The sequence below is a fragment of the Gigantopelta aegis genome, chromosome 4 (assembly GCF_016097555.1).
Source record: "Gigantopelta aegis isolate Gae_Host chromosome 4, Gae_host_genome, whole genome shotgun sequence".
In the NCBI taxonomy this organism is placed as follows: Eukaryota; Metazoa; Mollusca; class Gastropoda; order Neomphalida; family Peltospiridae; genus Gigantopelta; species Gigantopelta aegis.
In genome coordinates, this window is record NC_054702.1 from 117,775,810 (window position 1) to 117,794,694 (window position 18,885).

The 18,885-nt window shown below is 35.7% G+C and overlaps 2 protein-coding genes across 3 annotated transcripts in view; one reads left to right on the forward strand and one right to left on the reverse strand.

The window, feature by feature from the left end:
• LOC121371901 overlaps positions 1-15,337 on the reverse strand; it is a 46,253-nt gene extending 30,916 nt beyond the window's left edge. Inside the window, exons 1-4 of one of the 2 annotated variants that reach the window (XM_041498131.1) lie at positions 15,197-15,337; positions 3,574-4,698; positions 2,053-2,099; positions 884-1,009 (exon numbers count right to left, since the gene is read on the reverse strand). In XM_041498131.1, the coding sequence (XP_041354065.1) occupies positions 884-1,009; positions 2,053-2,099; positions 3,574-4,612 (1,212 nt within the window). In that variant the 5' untranslated portion in view covers positions 4,613-4,698; positions 15,197-15,337. Of the gene's footprint in view, positions 1-883; positions 1,010-2,052; positions 2,100-3,573; positions 4,699-6,220; positions 6,309-15,196 lie in introns of those variants that run through there. The other variant, XM_041498132.1, reaches the window with a different exon arrangement.
• A 189-nt stretch (positions 15,338-15,526) lies between these two features.
• The window catches only part of LOC121371902 (dual specificity protein kinase TTK-like), a 99,519-nt gene continuing 96,160 nt past the window's right edge, over positions 15,527-18,885 (forward strand). Inside the window, exons 1-2 of the mRNA XM_041498133.1 lie at positions 15,527-15,532; positions 18,313-18,405. Coding sequence (XP_041354067.1) covers positions 18,321-18,405 — 85 coding nt within the window. The 5' untranslated portion in view covers positions 15,527-15,532; positions 18,313-18,320. The remainder of the gene's footprint in view (positions 15,533-18,312; positions 18,406-18,885) is intronic.

Below are 18,885 nucleotides of genomic sequence, written 5' to 3' on the forward strand. Positions count from 1 at the left end.
TTTGTAGTCTCATGGAAACAGAATCATTGCATATGTTAATGCTGACATCAATCTCAAATATAAATTTAAAATTTTGAAAGCAGAAAATTGAAATCTTATCTCTAAAAGTTAGACCTTGTTGTGAAACGAAATAGAAGGGAGTGAATAACTGTTAAGGATGTTCTTGGTTGTCCAGAGGGAAAGTAGGGACTCGTGAGGTTGCACCAGAAAATTCTGGAGCCATTTAAAATATTAACATATTGAATATTGATATTTAATCCCTTTGAAGTATAGTGAAACTCCACCTAACGACCACCCCAATATTAAGACCACTTTTTTAAAAACCGGAATATTTCCATATTATTTTATAGGTTAAACTACCCCAGTATTAAGACCACCCCTGATTGCAGAGTACAACCAGTAAAGTCAGTCTTATTGGTTGTTTTTAGTGCATTTTGATCCTGTCAAAGCGACCATATTATGATAGCAAATTTTTTGCATTTTCTATTTTAGTGTTCACTGTAGATAATTCAAATAAATGAGATTTGCAATCTATTTCTTTTGTTATAATTGTATATAATTTGGAATCGACTTAAAATGATAGTAATCCACTAATAAGACCACCCATGGACTTAATAAGTATGATCTTATTAGCGGGGTTTCAATGTACTTCTCTTTTTTTTAATTCACATGCTAAGGGGAGGTAAAAATGACTTTCCTTGAACTAGTCTAGTCGGGAGTAATGGGAGCCAGAGTGATAGCTCTCCTTAACAGGCAAGGTTTGAACACTTCCATGGCAGTATTTTAATGTTAAGTATGAAATTACAAATCACGTCCATCAGAGATCAATTTGGTTTGGGGACGAAGCTACGACATGAAGTTCTGCTAAGATGTTGAAGCCTACCTTGCAACACTCTTCATCTCTGCACATCTGGTCATGACACCGGTATGCTCTTTCCAGGATTCTTATAAGGTAAAAGTTGATATTGCTCAAGTTTGTCTCTGCCCTGTACTCATTCTCATAAAGATCCTGGGAAAGTCAAAACATATTTACAACCATAATTATAATATTAATATAATTTGAACAATTCATTCTTTTATAGCATCTGCAGTAACACCAGCTAAACGTTATTGAATTTAGTAGACCTTGCTTTCAAGTCGATCAAAGTTAGCTTGGCTAGTATCTTAATGAAATGTGAGATTACTGCCAAAGTGTGTTTCGGTATCATCAATATCATACATTAGGAAAAGAAAGAAAGAAATGTTTTATTTAATGATGCACTCAACACATTTTAGTTAGTTATATGGTGATCACACAGATATTAAGGGAGGAAACCCGCTGACGCCACTTCATGGGCTACTCTTTTCGATTAGCAGCAAGGGATCTTTTATATGCACCATCCCACAGACAGGATAGTACATACTACGGCCTTTGTTACACCAGTTGTGGAGCACTGGCTCATACATTAGGAATAACAACTGTATTGTACGATCCTCTGGCGGTCATAATACATTATTTTTAAATCCATATTAAAGCTGTGCATGTTCTGGCTAATCGACCTTGGATAGAGAAGACAGAAATGTCTAGAGCTTTGGCTGTATACCGTGTATACTGTCCAATATTGGTATTATGTCAATATTGATTTACCGTACCGAGCAAATCTCAAAATACAAAAATTATGGTTTTGAAAAATGTTTCCTACCATTTAGTAAAGCACTAACAATATACCTGACTAACGCAAAATAGCTGAAAAGAAGATAGAGATGAGGGCCTAATTATATTTAGATGATTTACCATATTATGTGAAAATCACTCCCCACCATTATACTGTACATACTGCATATAGACATGTATTTATTATATAAGCTGATGAGTTGTAAATAAACTTGAACTTGAAAAAAGATATGAATTTAGCAGGTGAGCCGTAACTCGGGCATTTAAAGAAGAGTATACCGATATCGGTATTGTGTCAATATTGAATACTGTATTGATACCGAGGTAAATCACCCCAAAAATACTGATACTGATACCGAACCTGAAATTTCAATACAACCCAGCTCTAGAAATGTCACCTGTAGTATTTGATCTGCTTCCTCTGTGTTCTCTTCATGAAAGATATCTGAAAAAATAGCAAATGCCACCAAAACCAAATAAAACATTTGCTTTAGGGTTTGTACTGACAAAAATCAGCTCACTTGCACACCAACATGGAGACAGTGAAAATGCAAAATACACAAGGTGTAAATATATGATACTGAACATCATACACTGTAAAGTGCTGAAATGTACATCTGACTCAAAACAAGCTAAGTTAATGGCAAAAGTAAAATAATAGGAATGCACTAATTAAATTCCTGGTGGTTGTTTGTCACTTGACGTGTTAAGTCACGTTATTCTATAACTTCATACTGTAAAACTGTTAAGTCACGTTATTCTATAACTTCATACTGTAAAACTGTTAAGTCACGTTACTCTATAACTTCATACTGTAAAACTGTTAAGTCACATTACTTTATAACTTCATACTGTAAAACTGTTAAGTCACGTTACTCTATAACTTCATACTGTAAAACTGTTAAGTCACATTACTTTATAACATCATGCTGTAAAACTGTTAAGTCACGTTATTCTATAACGTCATGCTGTAAAACTGTCAAGTCAAGATCCTCTATAACATCATGCTGTAAAACTGTTAAGTCACGTTATTCTATAACGTCATGCTGTAAAACTGTCAAGTCAAGTTACTCTATAACGTCATGCTGTAAAACTGTTAAGTCACGTTACTCTATAACTTCATACTGTAAAACTGTTAAGTCACGTTACTCTATAACGTCATGCTGTAAAACTGTTAAGTCACGTTAGTCTATAACTTCATACTGTAAAACTGTTGTCATTTTACTCTATAACTGTTGTCATTTTACTCTATAACTTCATACTGTAAAACTGTATGCGGAATGGCATTGAGACAACATGAAGAATGTTTTTTTGTAAACTTGTTAAATCCAAAAGTGGGAAAAATTATATATATAGAAGCCACCATATATGTGAACCCCTCTAAAGAGATACCCAAATGACCAAGTAAATAGTCTGGTTTAGAGGGGTTATTTTTTGTAACAATATTTAAAAAGGAACCATAAAAAATATTTAGTTTTGAGGGAATTCCAGTTTACAGAGGGTCCGGTTTAGACATTGTGTGAGAAATGTTTCAACTTACCAGTATCGGCATACAGTGACATTATGTGAGAAATGTTTCAACTTACCAGTATCGGCATACTTTGACATTGTGTGAGAAATGTTTCAACTTACCAGTATCGGCATACAGTGACACTGTGTGAGGACTGACATTGTGAGAAATGTTTCAACTTACCAGTATCGGCATACTGTGACAATGTGAGAAATGTGTCAACTTACCAGTATTGGCATACTGTGACATTGTGTGAGAAATGTTTCAACTTACCAGTATTGGCATACTGTGACATTGTGCGAGAAATGTTTCAACTTACCAGTATTGGCATACAGTGACATTGTGTGAGAAATGTTTCAACTTACCAGTATTGGCATACAGTGACACTGTGAGAAATATTTCAACTTACCAGTACCGGCATACTGTAACATGGTGTGAGGACTGACACTAGGGGGTGGTGGTGTGGAGCTGTCCGACATGATCTGCTGAATAGTATTGGCCAGGTCAAACATGTGCTGAGGCGTGGCCATTTCTAGGGACGACATCTCCAGCAGGCACCGAGCCAGTTGCTGCTTGTCACCATGATGCATCAGTGCGATGTCGGTGAGAATCCTCTTGGCGTCTGCGTGGGTTTGACTCAATGGACAGGAGCCTTGCTGCATCGATTCCTCCAGTATCTTTTCGTCATACAGCTTAGACAGGGTCGGAGACGTGGTGCTGTCCTGAGTTTCAACTTGTGGATCACATGTAGCCATCATGGTTCCAGAGTCGGGCTCATCAAAGCAATCTAGGCCAGGATCAAGACGTAAGCTTCCTCCACTGGTCTTCTCGAAAATACTCAGATCTGGCACATTCATGCTCTCACGGATGTATACAGTATGGGAGTCGGATAACTGGGTAGAAGACTGAAAAATACTCAGATATGGTAACTCAGTACTACTACTAGCAGCACAAGAATCGCTGAAGTCTGACCTCTGACTGGCTTGAGACTGCAGGGAACTCTCACCGGTGCCATACCCACTGGACTTGAGATTCCTGAACACCTGTCTGCTTTCTTGACCATGTGCAGATATGGGGGCAGCCTCATCTTCTGGTGTTTCAAAATGAACCGACTTGGACCGGTTAATGACTTTCTTTGGATTACCAACATCCTTGCCATCACCTACTTGCATCAAAGAATTTGTGTCTGCACTCTTTGCACCAGATGGATTTTGTGGATCATCATATGAGCAAATTGGAATGTTTTTTAGCAGATCCGGCAGGCACTCAGGAGAGCTGTGACTTCTATGTATCATTCGACTGGGCCATCTTTGCTGCACACGGGCCTGACTGGTAGAAACAAACACATCATCATCCGATGTGATATTCAAGTCGTCATCCACTGCCTCACTTCTTGCTGAGGAAAAGGTTTTCCTTTTACTCTCAGAATTACTGGTTGCTGAATTCATCAGTGTTAAACTGTCAAACAGCTCTTAGATACTACATGCTGTATTACTTCTTGGAATATGGTTTTACATTAAATCTCCACAATTACCTGAAAATTAGTAGGAAACTGTTAGCTACATCCAAGATTACTATCAAAAATATTACATGACAGTATCAGTTGTACAATAACTTTCTAGCTATAGTTCGTCCCACAGGAACACCTTTTTTCATACTGTAGAATTTACTACAAGTTATTTATTTCTTAGCCAACTGATTTGTAAATTGCACACCAAAATTGTTTTTTTTTTATTTCCAGAAATTATTTACAATTTTTTTTTGTATAGAATGATGCGACAGATTATAGATAATTATCAACATCATGAAATACTATACTGCTCCATCTTGTACGCTTATGGGTGTTTTCCACAATCCATTCAGGTATAATATCCGCCCGGTCCCCTCCATTATTATTTTTAGTTATGGTTAGGGTTTAGGGTTTAGGGTTGGGGTTAGGGTTTAGGGTTTAGGGTTAGGGTTTAGGGTTGGGGTTAGGGTTTATGGTTTATGGTTTAGGGTTAGGGTTTAGTGTTTAGGTTGGGGTTAGGGTATGGGGAGGGGGGGACCGAGCGGATATTTTTCCAACTCATTAAGGCATGTTTAATCCCTGTTTTCCCCTCCACACAGAAAAACGATTCTGTGGTCCATGGCTGTTGTTTACACAAAATTGTCTAATCCAATCAAATAAGAGCTTACAAAATAATATAGACAGAGGTGTCAAACAAAGATGGCGGAACACGTTTTTACCATTGAAATGAAAATAAAACAAGTAATTTTTATTATTATTCATCAAATTATTAATGCATTCAAGAACAAAAAACTACATAATATTGCATGATGGGGTGTATTATTTATATTGTGCACAAATTATTGTTACATAAACTGTGAAAGGCTCTAAGGGTCTGATCAAAATTTGTAAGTCGGGGTCGGGAGTGTTTTCGATCGGAATTTTATGAACCAATTTGTTGCCTCCATGTATAAGCCGACTCTCTTCTTTTGGAAAGTATTTCTAGACTTGAAAAGTCGGCTAATACACGGCAATATACACCAGGATAGACTTGGCAGTCCACAAGTGTAGGAAGGTGCCAAAAATGGGATGGATGGGCAGGGCTTCTAGAATTTTTATAAAATCCACTAGCCATGGGATCAATGATTTTTAAAATTTACTAGCCACAATTACAAATTCACTAGCCCTACTTTACTAAGTTAATACAATTTTACTAAATAATAGTAAAAATTGCATGGATGTCACCTGAAGAGAGAGATATAGCTTAGAAACACTAACATTTGGGTGGGGGTGGAGGGCAGGATATTCATATTCACAAAATAGACTTAACTGCAACATCTGACAAACAAATTTCACTAGCCATCTGGCATGGCAATAGTAGTTATTTATTAGCCCAACATTGAATATTACTAGCCATAATCTACGTATATTTGAATATTTTTGACAAATTTGACTTTTGCATGGGGAAAGTAAACAAATGTCCATCATATTCACAGAAATGTTTGTAAAAATAAAGAAAGCAAGATTGAACTTTACACACTCATAAACAAGGGATATTTCTTAATACCTTTTTTCTATGACTTTCAAAGACTGTAGGCCTACTTTGAAGAAAACTTAATTTTAAAAGCTATTTCTGTCTCTTCTCAGCTGTACTGGTATCTCGTCATGGCGTCTGCTGGTAAAGCTCTCTTTACAGATACTTGCCAAAAATATATGGTCCTTATATGTTTTAACATAAATATCTTTCTGAATATCTGTTTATATATTTTTTAAAAATCAGAATACAGCTTATATTTTTTTAATCAAACAATTATAAGTTGCATGGTACCAAAAAAGAGAGTTCCGTATCAAAGTTCGATGTGCACGGTCAAATATTTATGGAGTAAAAGCAGCTGTGGGTGTGATTGGTAGTAATACTGGTATGTGATATTGATTATTTGTGCAATTACTATTATCCATTGACAATGAATAAATACACTTTTATTTGTTATATACTTGTTATGAAGTATATGGTAGAGGTTCAAACTAATGCAGTGTACCCCCAAAAATAGAACTGCATTTATTAGCAAAACTTACGGTTGCTAATAAAAACATTACTGTAAATCATATTAATATTGCGACGTTTTTTTCGCGAATGTATACCTTAGCGCATGTTCACGATGTGTAAATTTCGCGAATGACCGTTGACAGCTCAAAAAAAAAAAAAAGTGGATAAAGACAGCTCACTATAATTGTTATAAAGTTACTGTCTGTAAATCAATATTCTGTTATTCTACATCAAGCAATTGTGCCTGGTACAGTCTATAGAGGGGATTAGGCCCTACCCACCTCACCTGTATTAGAATCACAACTCACAGCTTCAGTTGTTAACTGTTAACACCCTTTGGTAGATAAAACAATAAACCGTTGGACTTGTCAGAAAATAAGGAATTCAAAGACTTGTTAAAAACCAAGTTCACCAACTATTATTCCCAACTACTAGTAATTATTTCTGAATATTTTTGTTTCTGATCAGTATTAATTACCAGTTATTAACTTATTTGTGTTACCTTTTGTAAAATGAATATTCTAATACAACTTTCAATAAATTGAGTTATGACTGTATTTTGTTGTGTTTTCCTTTATTTTTTACTAGAAAATCGAGACATCACTTTAAGCACACTTCAAACTGGAAAATAGTGCGTGCGTATTAATTTCGCGACATAAGGTTGGATGCGAACGACACAAAATTTATACACACGTATTTGTTTCACGGTTTACAGTAATTAAATCTCTGAAATGGTATGTGACACCCCCTGCCCAATTTCTTGCAGGTAGATTAGATGTGAGGTGCCACACTTTTTATTACTGTACTTCCTGGGCGTGTTGATACGCTGCTTATATCAGTTTTATTAGTAAACGTTAACATTATCAGCAATAGAAATTGATTTAGTCTGTTAGAACATATAGCATATATTCACTATATTATCAGTATTTTATATTGTGTGCCATTTACTTTTATTTGACAGTCATAATTGCTTAATTAGGTTACACTCAGGCATGGGAGTCCAAAATGACCATGACCGTGGCATAATTTACAGTCCACTGCTGAGAATTATAGAAAGAAAGAAATGTTTTATTTAACGACGCACTCAACACATTTTATTTACGGTTATATGGCGTCAGACATATGGTTAAAGACCACACAGATTTTGAGAGGAAACCCACTGTTGCCACTACATGGGCTACTCTTTCCGATTAGCAGCAAGGGATCTTTCATTTGTGCTTCCCACAGGCAGGATAGCACAAACCATGGCCTTTGTTGAACCAGTTATGGATCATTGGTCGGTGCAAGTGGAGCCTTGCGGAGCACTCACTCAGGGTTTGGAGTCGGTATCTGGATTAAAAATCCCATGCCTCGACTGGGATCAGAACCCAGTACCTACCAGCCTGTAGACCGATGGCCTAACCACGACGCCACCAAGGCCGGTGCTGAGAATTATAGCGTTTGAAAAAAAGTCTGTGTTAATGAATTGGAGATTTTGGCCCATATTTTTTACTTAAAAGATTTGAAAGCTTATGTAGGGCCTATCCAAGGTGATGGACATGTCATATAACACTAATCTTATTTAGGATAATAAATCTAGGCAAGATGAAATAAGCTACCGTATTAGTAATAATTTATTTTTATTTAAAAAATTATTTTAGCTGATATTAGAACTCCATTAACAATGTTTATTTGAATGCAATTGACTCTGGAATGACTATATTTAAAGAACCTGATTTCTGCTGTAATTTTAATTTACTTTTTAGCTTGGTCAAATACAGAATTTTTTACAATTGTTTTTGTGAGTTTCGCACACTTTTGATGCTTTGAATGTGCTTTTCTTATGACAAATAAAAAATAAAAATGTCAAAGCCTAATGATAACTCTAGAAATGATACATGTCTGTAAACACCAATCTCTGGAGATTATTAATAAAATATCAACAGAAATATTGGTAGCTGTCAGTGGATTTAATAATACATATGTGAAAACCAACTAGGCTGATGGGTTTAAAAATATTGCATTCAGTGACTTGAGATCTAAGCATAGTCCACACCTTGGGTGTTTTCTTCACTATGATGTGTACCACATTAATTCACCAAGTGTTCGAGATTAAAACTTTTGGGCAGTATCCCATTTGGATACTAACATTTCAAAATCTGGTATCCCACATGAGAATTTAGTATCCCACTTAAATTAAATTCATAAACAACATCGTAACAAACTTGGGATCACATTGTTCTCGTTCCAAGTCAATATTGCTATGCCGCAACCGAAATTGCAGAATTCGTGAAATTCGCAATCAAATGGAATTGGCAAAAAGATTTGCTGCATCTATTTTTGCATAATATTGGCATAAATTAATATTTAGCAGTAATCTACAAGTGTTTCTGACATTACTAATGATAAACCTGCCTGTATCAATTTTCTGCAGATGTGGAATGTATATCCCAAATAAAATTTGAAGGGAGGAAACATCCAACAAAAAATAATAGCGACTTAGTCTAGTGCTATGCCCTTATTGCTCCAGTGTAGCAACTTAGCAGTTCCCAGTCTTTTGCTACGCCGCTATTGCTCCAGTGTAGCATTAGACTGGGTTCGAGTTGGGGGAGATATTATGACTTGGTACGAGCTCAAAAATACTGTTACTTAACTTCACCAGTAAATGAGGACTTTCATTGTTTCAGTGAAAAATAAAAATGCAGGATTAAAAACAACAACAACATTATATGGTATCCCGGTGGGATACTGGATTCTTGAAGTCTGGTATCCAAATTTAAATTCTGGTATCCCCGGGATATCGGGATACCGTTAATCTCGAACACTGCTGATTCACTACTGTTTGTGGATGCAGTGGTATTCATTTCAGATGCCATATGTAATATGTTTTTTTTTTCTAGTGAAGTTCTTATCATATGCCCATTAAAGTCTTCAAAACACAGAGTCACTGCAATAAATGAGTTTTAAGGGATTGATTTATTGGAAATGAAACACTGACTATGCATGCACACACTACAACTAAACATACATAACCAGCCCATAGTATGTACCTTCAACAGTAGTATTTTTATTTATTATTTGTTTTAAATATTATACATTGCATTTGTATACAACTTTGCATAACACTGATGCTTCATGAGGTATACATTAAATCAGGTTGCACTGTAGGAACACAGAAGATTCTAATAGTCATAAAAACACCTAGTTGGATACCTTAAAAAAAAAACCTTTTTGGGGTATAGCTTGCATAGTACCAAAGAAGAGAGTTCGGTGCCAGAATTCGAGGTGCACCGTCAAATATTTACGGAGTAAAAGCAGCTGTGGGTGTGATTGGTAGTAATATGTGACATTGATTATTTGTGCAAAAACTATTAGCCATTGACAATAAATAAATACCTTTTTATTTGTTATACACCTGTTAAATGCAGTATATGGCACAGGTTGAAACTAATGCAGGGCACCCCAAAAAATAGAACTGCAATTTTCAGTGAAAATGACCTGGGCTCACCCTGGTCAAAAATGCCTGTAACCAAAACATTAGCCAAATGGGATTTTTATTAACCATAATGAAATTGTTTTGCTCAGTACTGTATTTAGTTTTTATATATGAATAGTTTTATAAGAATGTGTCTTTTTCAGCTCATTATGTATAAGCTGGAATAAATTTGAATGATAAAACTGTATTCCCAGTTAATATATTACTTTGATTTTTCAGCCATGGGTGCGAAATTAACAAAGACAAAAGAAATAAACGAAACTGCAGTTGAGAATTCATTGATGCAAACAACTATTGTTTTTTACAAATAGACATCAACATTAAAATTAATAACCTTGATTATTAAAATAAGCAAACATCATTACACTGTATTCTGGATGACACTGTTTCTCATTACCGCCCATGAAATCGCTATTACACTAATTGCATATTAGGTATTATTATTATGTTCAAGGTTTCAGAATGATTACGTAACCATTTGTTCATATGAGAAGATAGAAAATGGCTTAGCTAAAATTTTAGCCACTTGCAAATTTTATTAGCCTTTTTTTTTTCAATTAGCCAACGAACGACAGCATGTGCCCTGAATGACGATTGCTTATAAAAACATTAATTAAATCTCTTAAATGGTACGTGACCCCCTATTTTCTTCTAGGTAGATTAGATGTGAGGTACTACACTTTTATTGCTGTACTTCCTGGGTGTGTTGCTTATATCAGTTTTATTAGTAAACGTTAACATTATTGGCAATAGGAATTGATTTGGTCTATTAGAACCTTTACCATTATAATCATTAATTTTTTCAAGTTATAATACGATTTCAAGACATCATAATTGTTATATTAATTTTCCAAAAATGTCTGTTAACATTAGTTCTCGAGGACTCCATTTTGTAATTTGTCTTAAAATATTTCGTATAAATTATTATAAGTGCATGTTTTGTTGAACAACATACATGTTTTCATAAAACATAGAAAAATATTGTGTTGGAAAGTTTTTGCTGTAAGCTATACCAATAAACGTATCACTCACCAAAACAGGTCACGTAATATACAATATTTACTGATGATGCATTTTATCGTTTTTGACACACATGCAGTAAACGTAGCTACTTAGTGGCCAGTTTAGTGCTCATGTGAAGCGTAGAAATACAAATAAAAAGGTAGGTACTTGAATAACAATTGTGCCTGTGTGTTTATAAATATATATGCGGAAAGAGTTCTGTATTTTCCCCACTATTGGGGTATTGAATTAGCCATATGAACTGGGTATTGCATTAAACAAATATGACGTAGTGCTGAATTTCAACTCCAGACCACCAGGACTGTAGCCGAGCACTGTATCCACTTGACCATGCAGTGAATCAACGGTTGCTAGTCACTTCGTACCATGGTCATTTCATACCATAGTCATTTCGTACCTAATTTGGTCATTTCGTACCTAATTTGGTCATTTCGTACCCTGATCATTTCGTACCTTGGTCATTTCGTACCATGGTCATTTCGTACCATTGCAAAAAGTCATTTCGTACCCTAGTCATTTCGTACCATAACTGAAAGTCATATCGTACCATGGTATAACAATTTATAACAATCACCCCGGTAATGTCTTTTACAAAATAACATTAAATTACAAATTTGTGGTTAATTTAAGGGATATTTCATCAGCAAAAGACTAAAAATTATTGCCACTTTGTATTTAAACATTAGCATTTGGCTAATTTGGCAATCAGTAAGGTAGTTAATGTTTGAATGGCTGTTATTGTTTATTTCTTAAACAAATAAGATGCAAATAAGCAAGTTTGAAAAGAAGACCTAATAAATAAATATTTTGTTGGTCCATTATATTGTTTTGTTGTTTTTGACCAATTATCTGGAGCCAGTGTTCTCCAACCCCAGTAAGCGGCTTGTACACCCGCCAAGCTGAGAATTTGCGCCGCCAAGCTGAAGATTTTCGCAGACGGGTCCGCCAAGCTGATAAAAAATGCTGCCAAGTCGAAAATCAATCCGCTATGACGAAAAAAACTTCCGTCAGTTCTATTCACCTATCGCTATATTTAGCCTGTACTTGGACTTGGAGTATATAATAATAATATTCTAATTCAACACATTTGTAAGAACGAATCTGATTGGATCCCTGCTAAAAATTTCAGGTGGTAAAATCACCGATATACCGGTCGCAAATTTTCTGGCAGAAATACATCATAGGTTAAGTGAGGAACAGGGTTGTTTTGTAATGACATCATAAAGACAATTTCTGTAGCGTTCATATTACGTACAGAAGTCGTTAAATACTGAGAAGTTTTTATGTCAGAAATGAACATATTATTCTTTATCTAATCATGAGAACAGATTATATATGTCAAATTACACATCTATGTTCGAGCCGCTAACTGTCCGACCACCCATTGTCTGTTAATGGGCTGCCTAATGACGTCACCAGCTGGTATAGGCTTATTCTTACTACAAATTTATTTTGACATCGGCCGATAGATACACTTTCATCACAGAAACACTGGCGGGCATGGCGGATGGTTGAACCGCTGCTAAAATTAACGTTATAAGCCAGAGGTCAGGTTATCTTTTACCAAAGTAAGCTCCGCTTGGATATTTTGTTGATAAATTAACTGCGTCGCACTCAAATGCCATTCATCATTGGGTTTTCTTGATTGATGTTTAGATTTTTAAAGCCTCCAGAACTATTATCAAAATCATGGCAATCGGTAATTAACAAGTTTCATTAGTGTCACTGTGCTCAACAATTGTTAATTACCCCCTGCTAAGGTTTATTTGCATCAGGTTGCTGGCTGGCCGATCTCGCCGGACAGGCCATTGCATACTAAAATGATCGTAAAAAAATAAGTTTTCATCTGAAATTTCGACGCACCAGATAATAACACGCATTTGAGATGTTTATTCTTGAGAAAAAAAAGTGTGTTCCGCAAAATACAGTAGCGGGTGGCATGGACTGTGCAGCGTTGGAACAGGCCGTGTGCATTGTATCATTTTATTAAATGATTTATCCCCTACCCTACGTTGTTTGAAATAATTTATAGGCCTTAGTACCTAGCATCTAGAAAATAAACAATCTATGCAGAAGAAATACACATTTTTGGCGGCAAAGTTTTATGAATGAAGTATGACCACGTGGCTTTCTGCGCCATGCAGATTCCTGTCGCGGTTAGGCCCTACTACTTCAGCGTGACCGGTGCCGGTGCGGCAGATCATGAGATAGATTATTGTTAACTTTATTTAAATCAACTATTAAATGCCAGAAAAAAAGCACCTTTTGTGACTTAAGATTTTCAAAATTTTCCGGAGCTCACCCACCCCCCCATGTGGACTTCGTCCACTCGTTTGTGAGGCCCAAGGCCTCACTTGTCCGCCAACCTGGTCACATAAAAGTTGGAGAACACTGTGGAGCCATTTCACACAAAATCGAAGTTGGCAGTTAGTAATGTCACGGGGATCCTTAATACCCGTAACTGAATAAAACACAATTATCCAAATATCTTTTCTAACTGTATATCTATTAGATCTCTCTGTATCGGGCAGTCTAATACCCGAGTGGCTCGGCTCTAGGTTGATCAGAGATAAGATCTTATATAAATATATATCTGTAGCACGTTTAGTTCACTAGAAAACACAATACAGTTTGGAATCTGTATTAACACTACGCTGACAAATGTACTTGCCGCAGTAGTGAATTAACAACAACAATATAATAACAACCCAGAGCTAATCACTTAATTAGTTAATCACTAGGTGTCTAGTTTACACAATATTCTAATCACTTCACCGTGATACAACACCCACACGTGTTATAATTGAGAAACGCTCTCAGAGACAGCGAATATCGCCTGGGGGCACAACGCGGTACCTCACCTATCATGTGATATTGCCACAACTCCCAGAGTCGGTGTATTTTCTCTTAGATGGCCAGACAGACCGACGCCTAGTTCGCTAGAAACCACGGTCGTAAAACCGCACTACCGGAGGTATTACGTAACTACTGGCCACATGGCCTCCACACCTGGTCTGGGTGTGTATTAGTGGGTACGGTCGCGCGGAGGTATTACATAACCAAGCTGCACTAGCTCTCTAAAACAATTAACATCGCCACAGGCGAAAAGATAAGAGCATGTTCCATCACAAGTAGTAAATATCATATACGGCTCTTGTCAGGTAAAATGGAAATAACGGTTGACAGGTAATATGGGTATCAATAACGATATGCTGAACAATAACGTGTTCTGGTTTTCAAACTGTCAAAATAAAGTTTTAAAACAAAACCCACTGCTTTTATGCTATAGTCAATTCGTTTTCGTACCATAACTGAAAAGTCAATTTGTTTTCTATATACTGGAATGAAATGACTAGGGTACAAAATGACTGGGGTACGAAATGACTTTTCACAATGGTACGAAATGACTAGGGTACGAAATGACTTGGGTACGAAATGACGTTTTGCAATGGTACGAAATGACCAAGGTACGAAATGACCAGGCAGCATGGTACGAAATGGATGGTATGATATGACTTGGGTACGAAGTGCCTATGATTCGAATCAACAAGTGAAAGTGCATTTTAATACTTATAAATCTCATAGGGTGTATTTTGATGGAATGAACCGAACGTCTACGGAATAAAAACGAAGATTTAGTCCCATGATGCCTCATTCTGTCTTCTGTGCTATATTTCTTCCAAAAGCACCATCGAAAGCACCGTTGTGGAGGAAATTGTACACAGAATAGTCAAAATTACAAAATATAAACATTATGTTGGTTTTATAGAACAAATTCAATTGTTTTAAAAGATATTGCATATAACTATCGCTAACCCCAATCCTAACCTTAAACTAATTCTAACAAATATTTCTTTAAAATCATTATGGGGAAAATAAGGAACTCATGCCGATAATAATAATTATTATTATTAATGAAAACCCCCATTATTGAATCAACGAGAAGTAGCCTAGGCCTAACCGGGAGTAACTAAAAGGAACCACTCTTTAATTTTAACCTGTCTCGCTTCGTATATCTTGTTGATCATGGACTCAATACAGTAAAAATTAAATGCTGTTATAAAAAAACAAAAAACATTAATGATTATTAACGAAAGACGACAGAACTGCCAGCAATTCTTGGAAAATCGCGTTTGTACTTAGACTGTTCCCCAATTATGTCCCTGATTCTATATTGAAACTATACGAAAGCGTATCAAGATACTAGACTGCTCCACCGTAATATGGAAAAACCTATTAAGAAATCAACCAATCAACCTAGACAATCTAGACACTGGATGACCAATGAAATGCCTTAACTGGTAGTTAGCTTTTGTTATGCCGGCCATTTCAAAGTGAGTGTTTTAAAAACGAAAGTGTTTTTGTTTTTGCAACATGGTTAATCGTTTCTTTAATGGTGATACAATACGGAAGCAAGTCAATACGCCCCAAAACTAAATCGACCCATTAATTCGTAATAGGCGGCGCTATAGTCATATAAGCGTCACAGAATTCTAAAGTAAGTTGTGTAGCCTATAATGGGGACCAGACAACTCGGACCGGGGGACAACTCGGCCCAGACATCTTGGCCACGGCCCCGTGGCCGAGTTATTAGACTGATAGACGGGGCATGCTGTGACACATTATATATGATAGTTGGCCATGTCGTAGTGTCGAAGTATTGTACTATAGACTAGTAATAATAATGCATTATACTGATAGATACCGCGGTATAATATCCGCCCGGTCCCCTCCATTATTATTTTTAGTTAGGGTTGAGAGTTAGGGTTAGGGTTATGGCTAGGGTTATGGCTGGGGTTAGGACTAGGGTTGGGGTTAGGGTTAGGAGAAGGGGGGACCGGGCGGATATTTTTCCAGAAATGTAAAAAAATTTGGGAGTATTCATAGTTTTACGCTTGATTCGTCCCCTGTACTACCATAGTTCATCAAGATTAACTTGCACTTGTAGACAAAGTTAATCTTGATGAACTAGTGCCACCATTGCTCGACAAAGCACAAACGACAGCCTGTTGTCAGTTTCAGTTAACACGTGCGTTTGTCGATTTCAAATTGTAGGGTTCGTCTCAAAAAATGAAATGAGAAATCTTGCGTTGTATAAAGAACGTTCGGTTGAGGATACGGTACTAGAGTTTTTTGTTAAAACCGGTTTGATCTTGACAATGCATTATCGACAATCATACCTGTCTATTTCAGAATTAATATTTTATAAAGTGTTAGTAGAACTTTCAAAATTTAGTTTGTATACTAGTAACACATTGATCTGACATGTATATATTTTAAAAATAAAATATACTAAATTAGACAATGAATGTTTTCACTTCTTAATTTTACGTGTGTTAAAATCGACAAATTCAAATAAATATTCTTTCATTTGGAAAGGGTAAAGTTAGTTTTCTTTTTGTTTAACGACATCAATGTTAAAGCATATTGATTTAATAATCATCTGCTATTGGATGTGAAACATTTGGTAATTTTGACATATAATCTTAGAGAGGAATCAGGTGCATGTGCAGGGGGAGGGTATTGGAGGTCGAAACCCTTACTTGCCCAAGCTTAAAAAAAGTGAAATATATTTTCTAGGGGAGCATGGCCCTATATAAACTTCGCTCAACAGTCTATAACCCCAACCCCGCTGAAATCCCTGCACACGTGCCTTGGAAACCCTCTACATTTTTTGTTAGCAAGGGATCGTTTATATGTATCATCCCACAGACAGGATATCACATACCATGGCCTTTTATATACCCGCCAATGGGAATCGATCCTAGACTGACCACGCATTTCCAAAAAACACCTTTTTAGGTCTAAGTAATGAATAAAAATAACATATAGTCTTGAAAAATGTTACGTAAATCGAACACAACACCAGCAGTGTTTACAATTTGGCAATTTGCGGTAAGTAAAAACAATTGAACATACCATATAACTAAAAGTACTATTTTCTGTAAGGCACTTTTTTTAACATGCATAAACATCTCTCTATCTTATTTTTTACAATTAACAGGCATCGAAATAAGCATTGTGCAATTTCGTACGAGAAAACGATACGCAAAAGTAAGTTCATCTTGTGGACGCTGCTTATGTGCGGAATGACTATAATTGCTTGCAATTGCACAAGTGTGCGCGAACATCAATGCAGTTCTTTACAAGAAAATGAAACGCAGAAGTCCGGAATACATTGCCTGGTTTACATTCAGAAACGAAACTTCTGTTACATTGAATTTTTTATCGAGAACGAAGTGAAGAATGAAACACCATTCTCGACTTTTCTTACATGTGGTAACCTCCCGGTAACCTGAACGACCATTCTCGACTTATTTCGATGCCTGAAGTAACTTTACTCACCTGCTGCACGAAACATTGTCGTTTCCTACTAGTGAAATAAACACAAGACAATTAGAGCACCCTTACGTCAATCTATTTCTATGGACGTCTGAATGAGTCCCCTGTCCTTATTTTACATGTACTGCATATAAATATAAATCTTACTAAAATTTTAATGATGCACAGGAACTTTTTTCTGTGAATATATATTAATTATTAAAATTTAAATGTCATTTTATAACAATTTTGACATGGGACATGGTATAAATAGATAAAATGAAATAATACAGTCTGTAAGCATTTCACAACTAGTTCATAAAAATGTCAAGGTTTACTTTTACAGGACTCCAACTTGAGAATTTGACACCCAAATGCATGGAACATTTTGTTTAAAAAAATTTGATTAGCAACATTTTTAATCAAGTGAAAATTGATTAGCAGCTATTGTTAGCCGTGTGGGATAGAAAAAGTACACCCAAAGTGATGAAAATTTCGACCTAGCACAAGACTTGCAAATCATACTTTGACAAACAGTGAAGGTGAAACATAATGTGTGTGGGGGGGGGGTTAATATGCAAATATCTTGTAACTGTATTAATTACTTATTCAGATTAATAAATCAATGTGCTATAGTGATGTCATTAAACAAAACAAACTTTAATTTTAGTCACTTGCTCATGACGTATTTTTAATGAAATAAAGAAACTACGTCTGTTACAATAACCCATGACAGTTGCTGTGAAATGTTTTAATGTGTGTGTGTGTTTACAAATTTGCTCTCATGTTTTAGAGTCCATCATGTCTTCACTGGAAGAGTTGAAAAAGAAGATGGCTATGATGTTTTCTGAGTCATCCGATAATGTTACGATCCCAGAGGTGAAAGGTCAGTGAAGTTTTGTTTTGTATGCTGCATACTGACACATGAACATTGCCAGAATGGTCATTTCGGGTGATTGTCGCTCATGCAAGTCTAGTTTTGTGCATTTGTGGTTCACACATTAAATTTAGAACATCGTTTACCTTATTAATATTGAGTTGTAAATAAAAAATTTACCTGAAAATAAAAATTTGATATCCCCTGTAAATGGGATATACACATTTTTAATTCTCAGAGGTATTGAGACCAATAAAAATTATTTTGTAACTATATTCATTAATTGTTACATAAATAATGTTAATAACTGAAAATGAGACATAAAAATTATATTGTTCATTAATTGTTGCATAAATAATATTAATCTAGACCTTCATAAACGTTAATATAAATTAAATAAAGATTGTTACTGGGTTTACATCAAAATATGTTGCACACCTATATATGTCAAAAGATGCTTTTATGATACGTCACTTTATTTTTATTTTA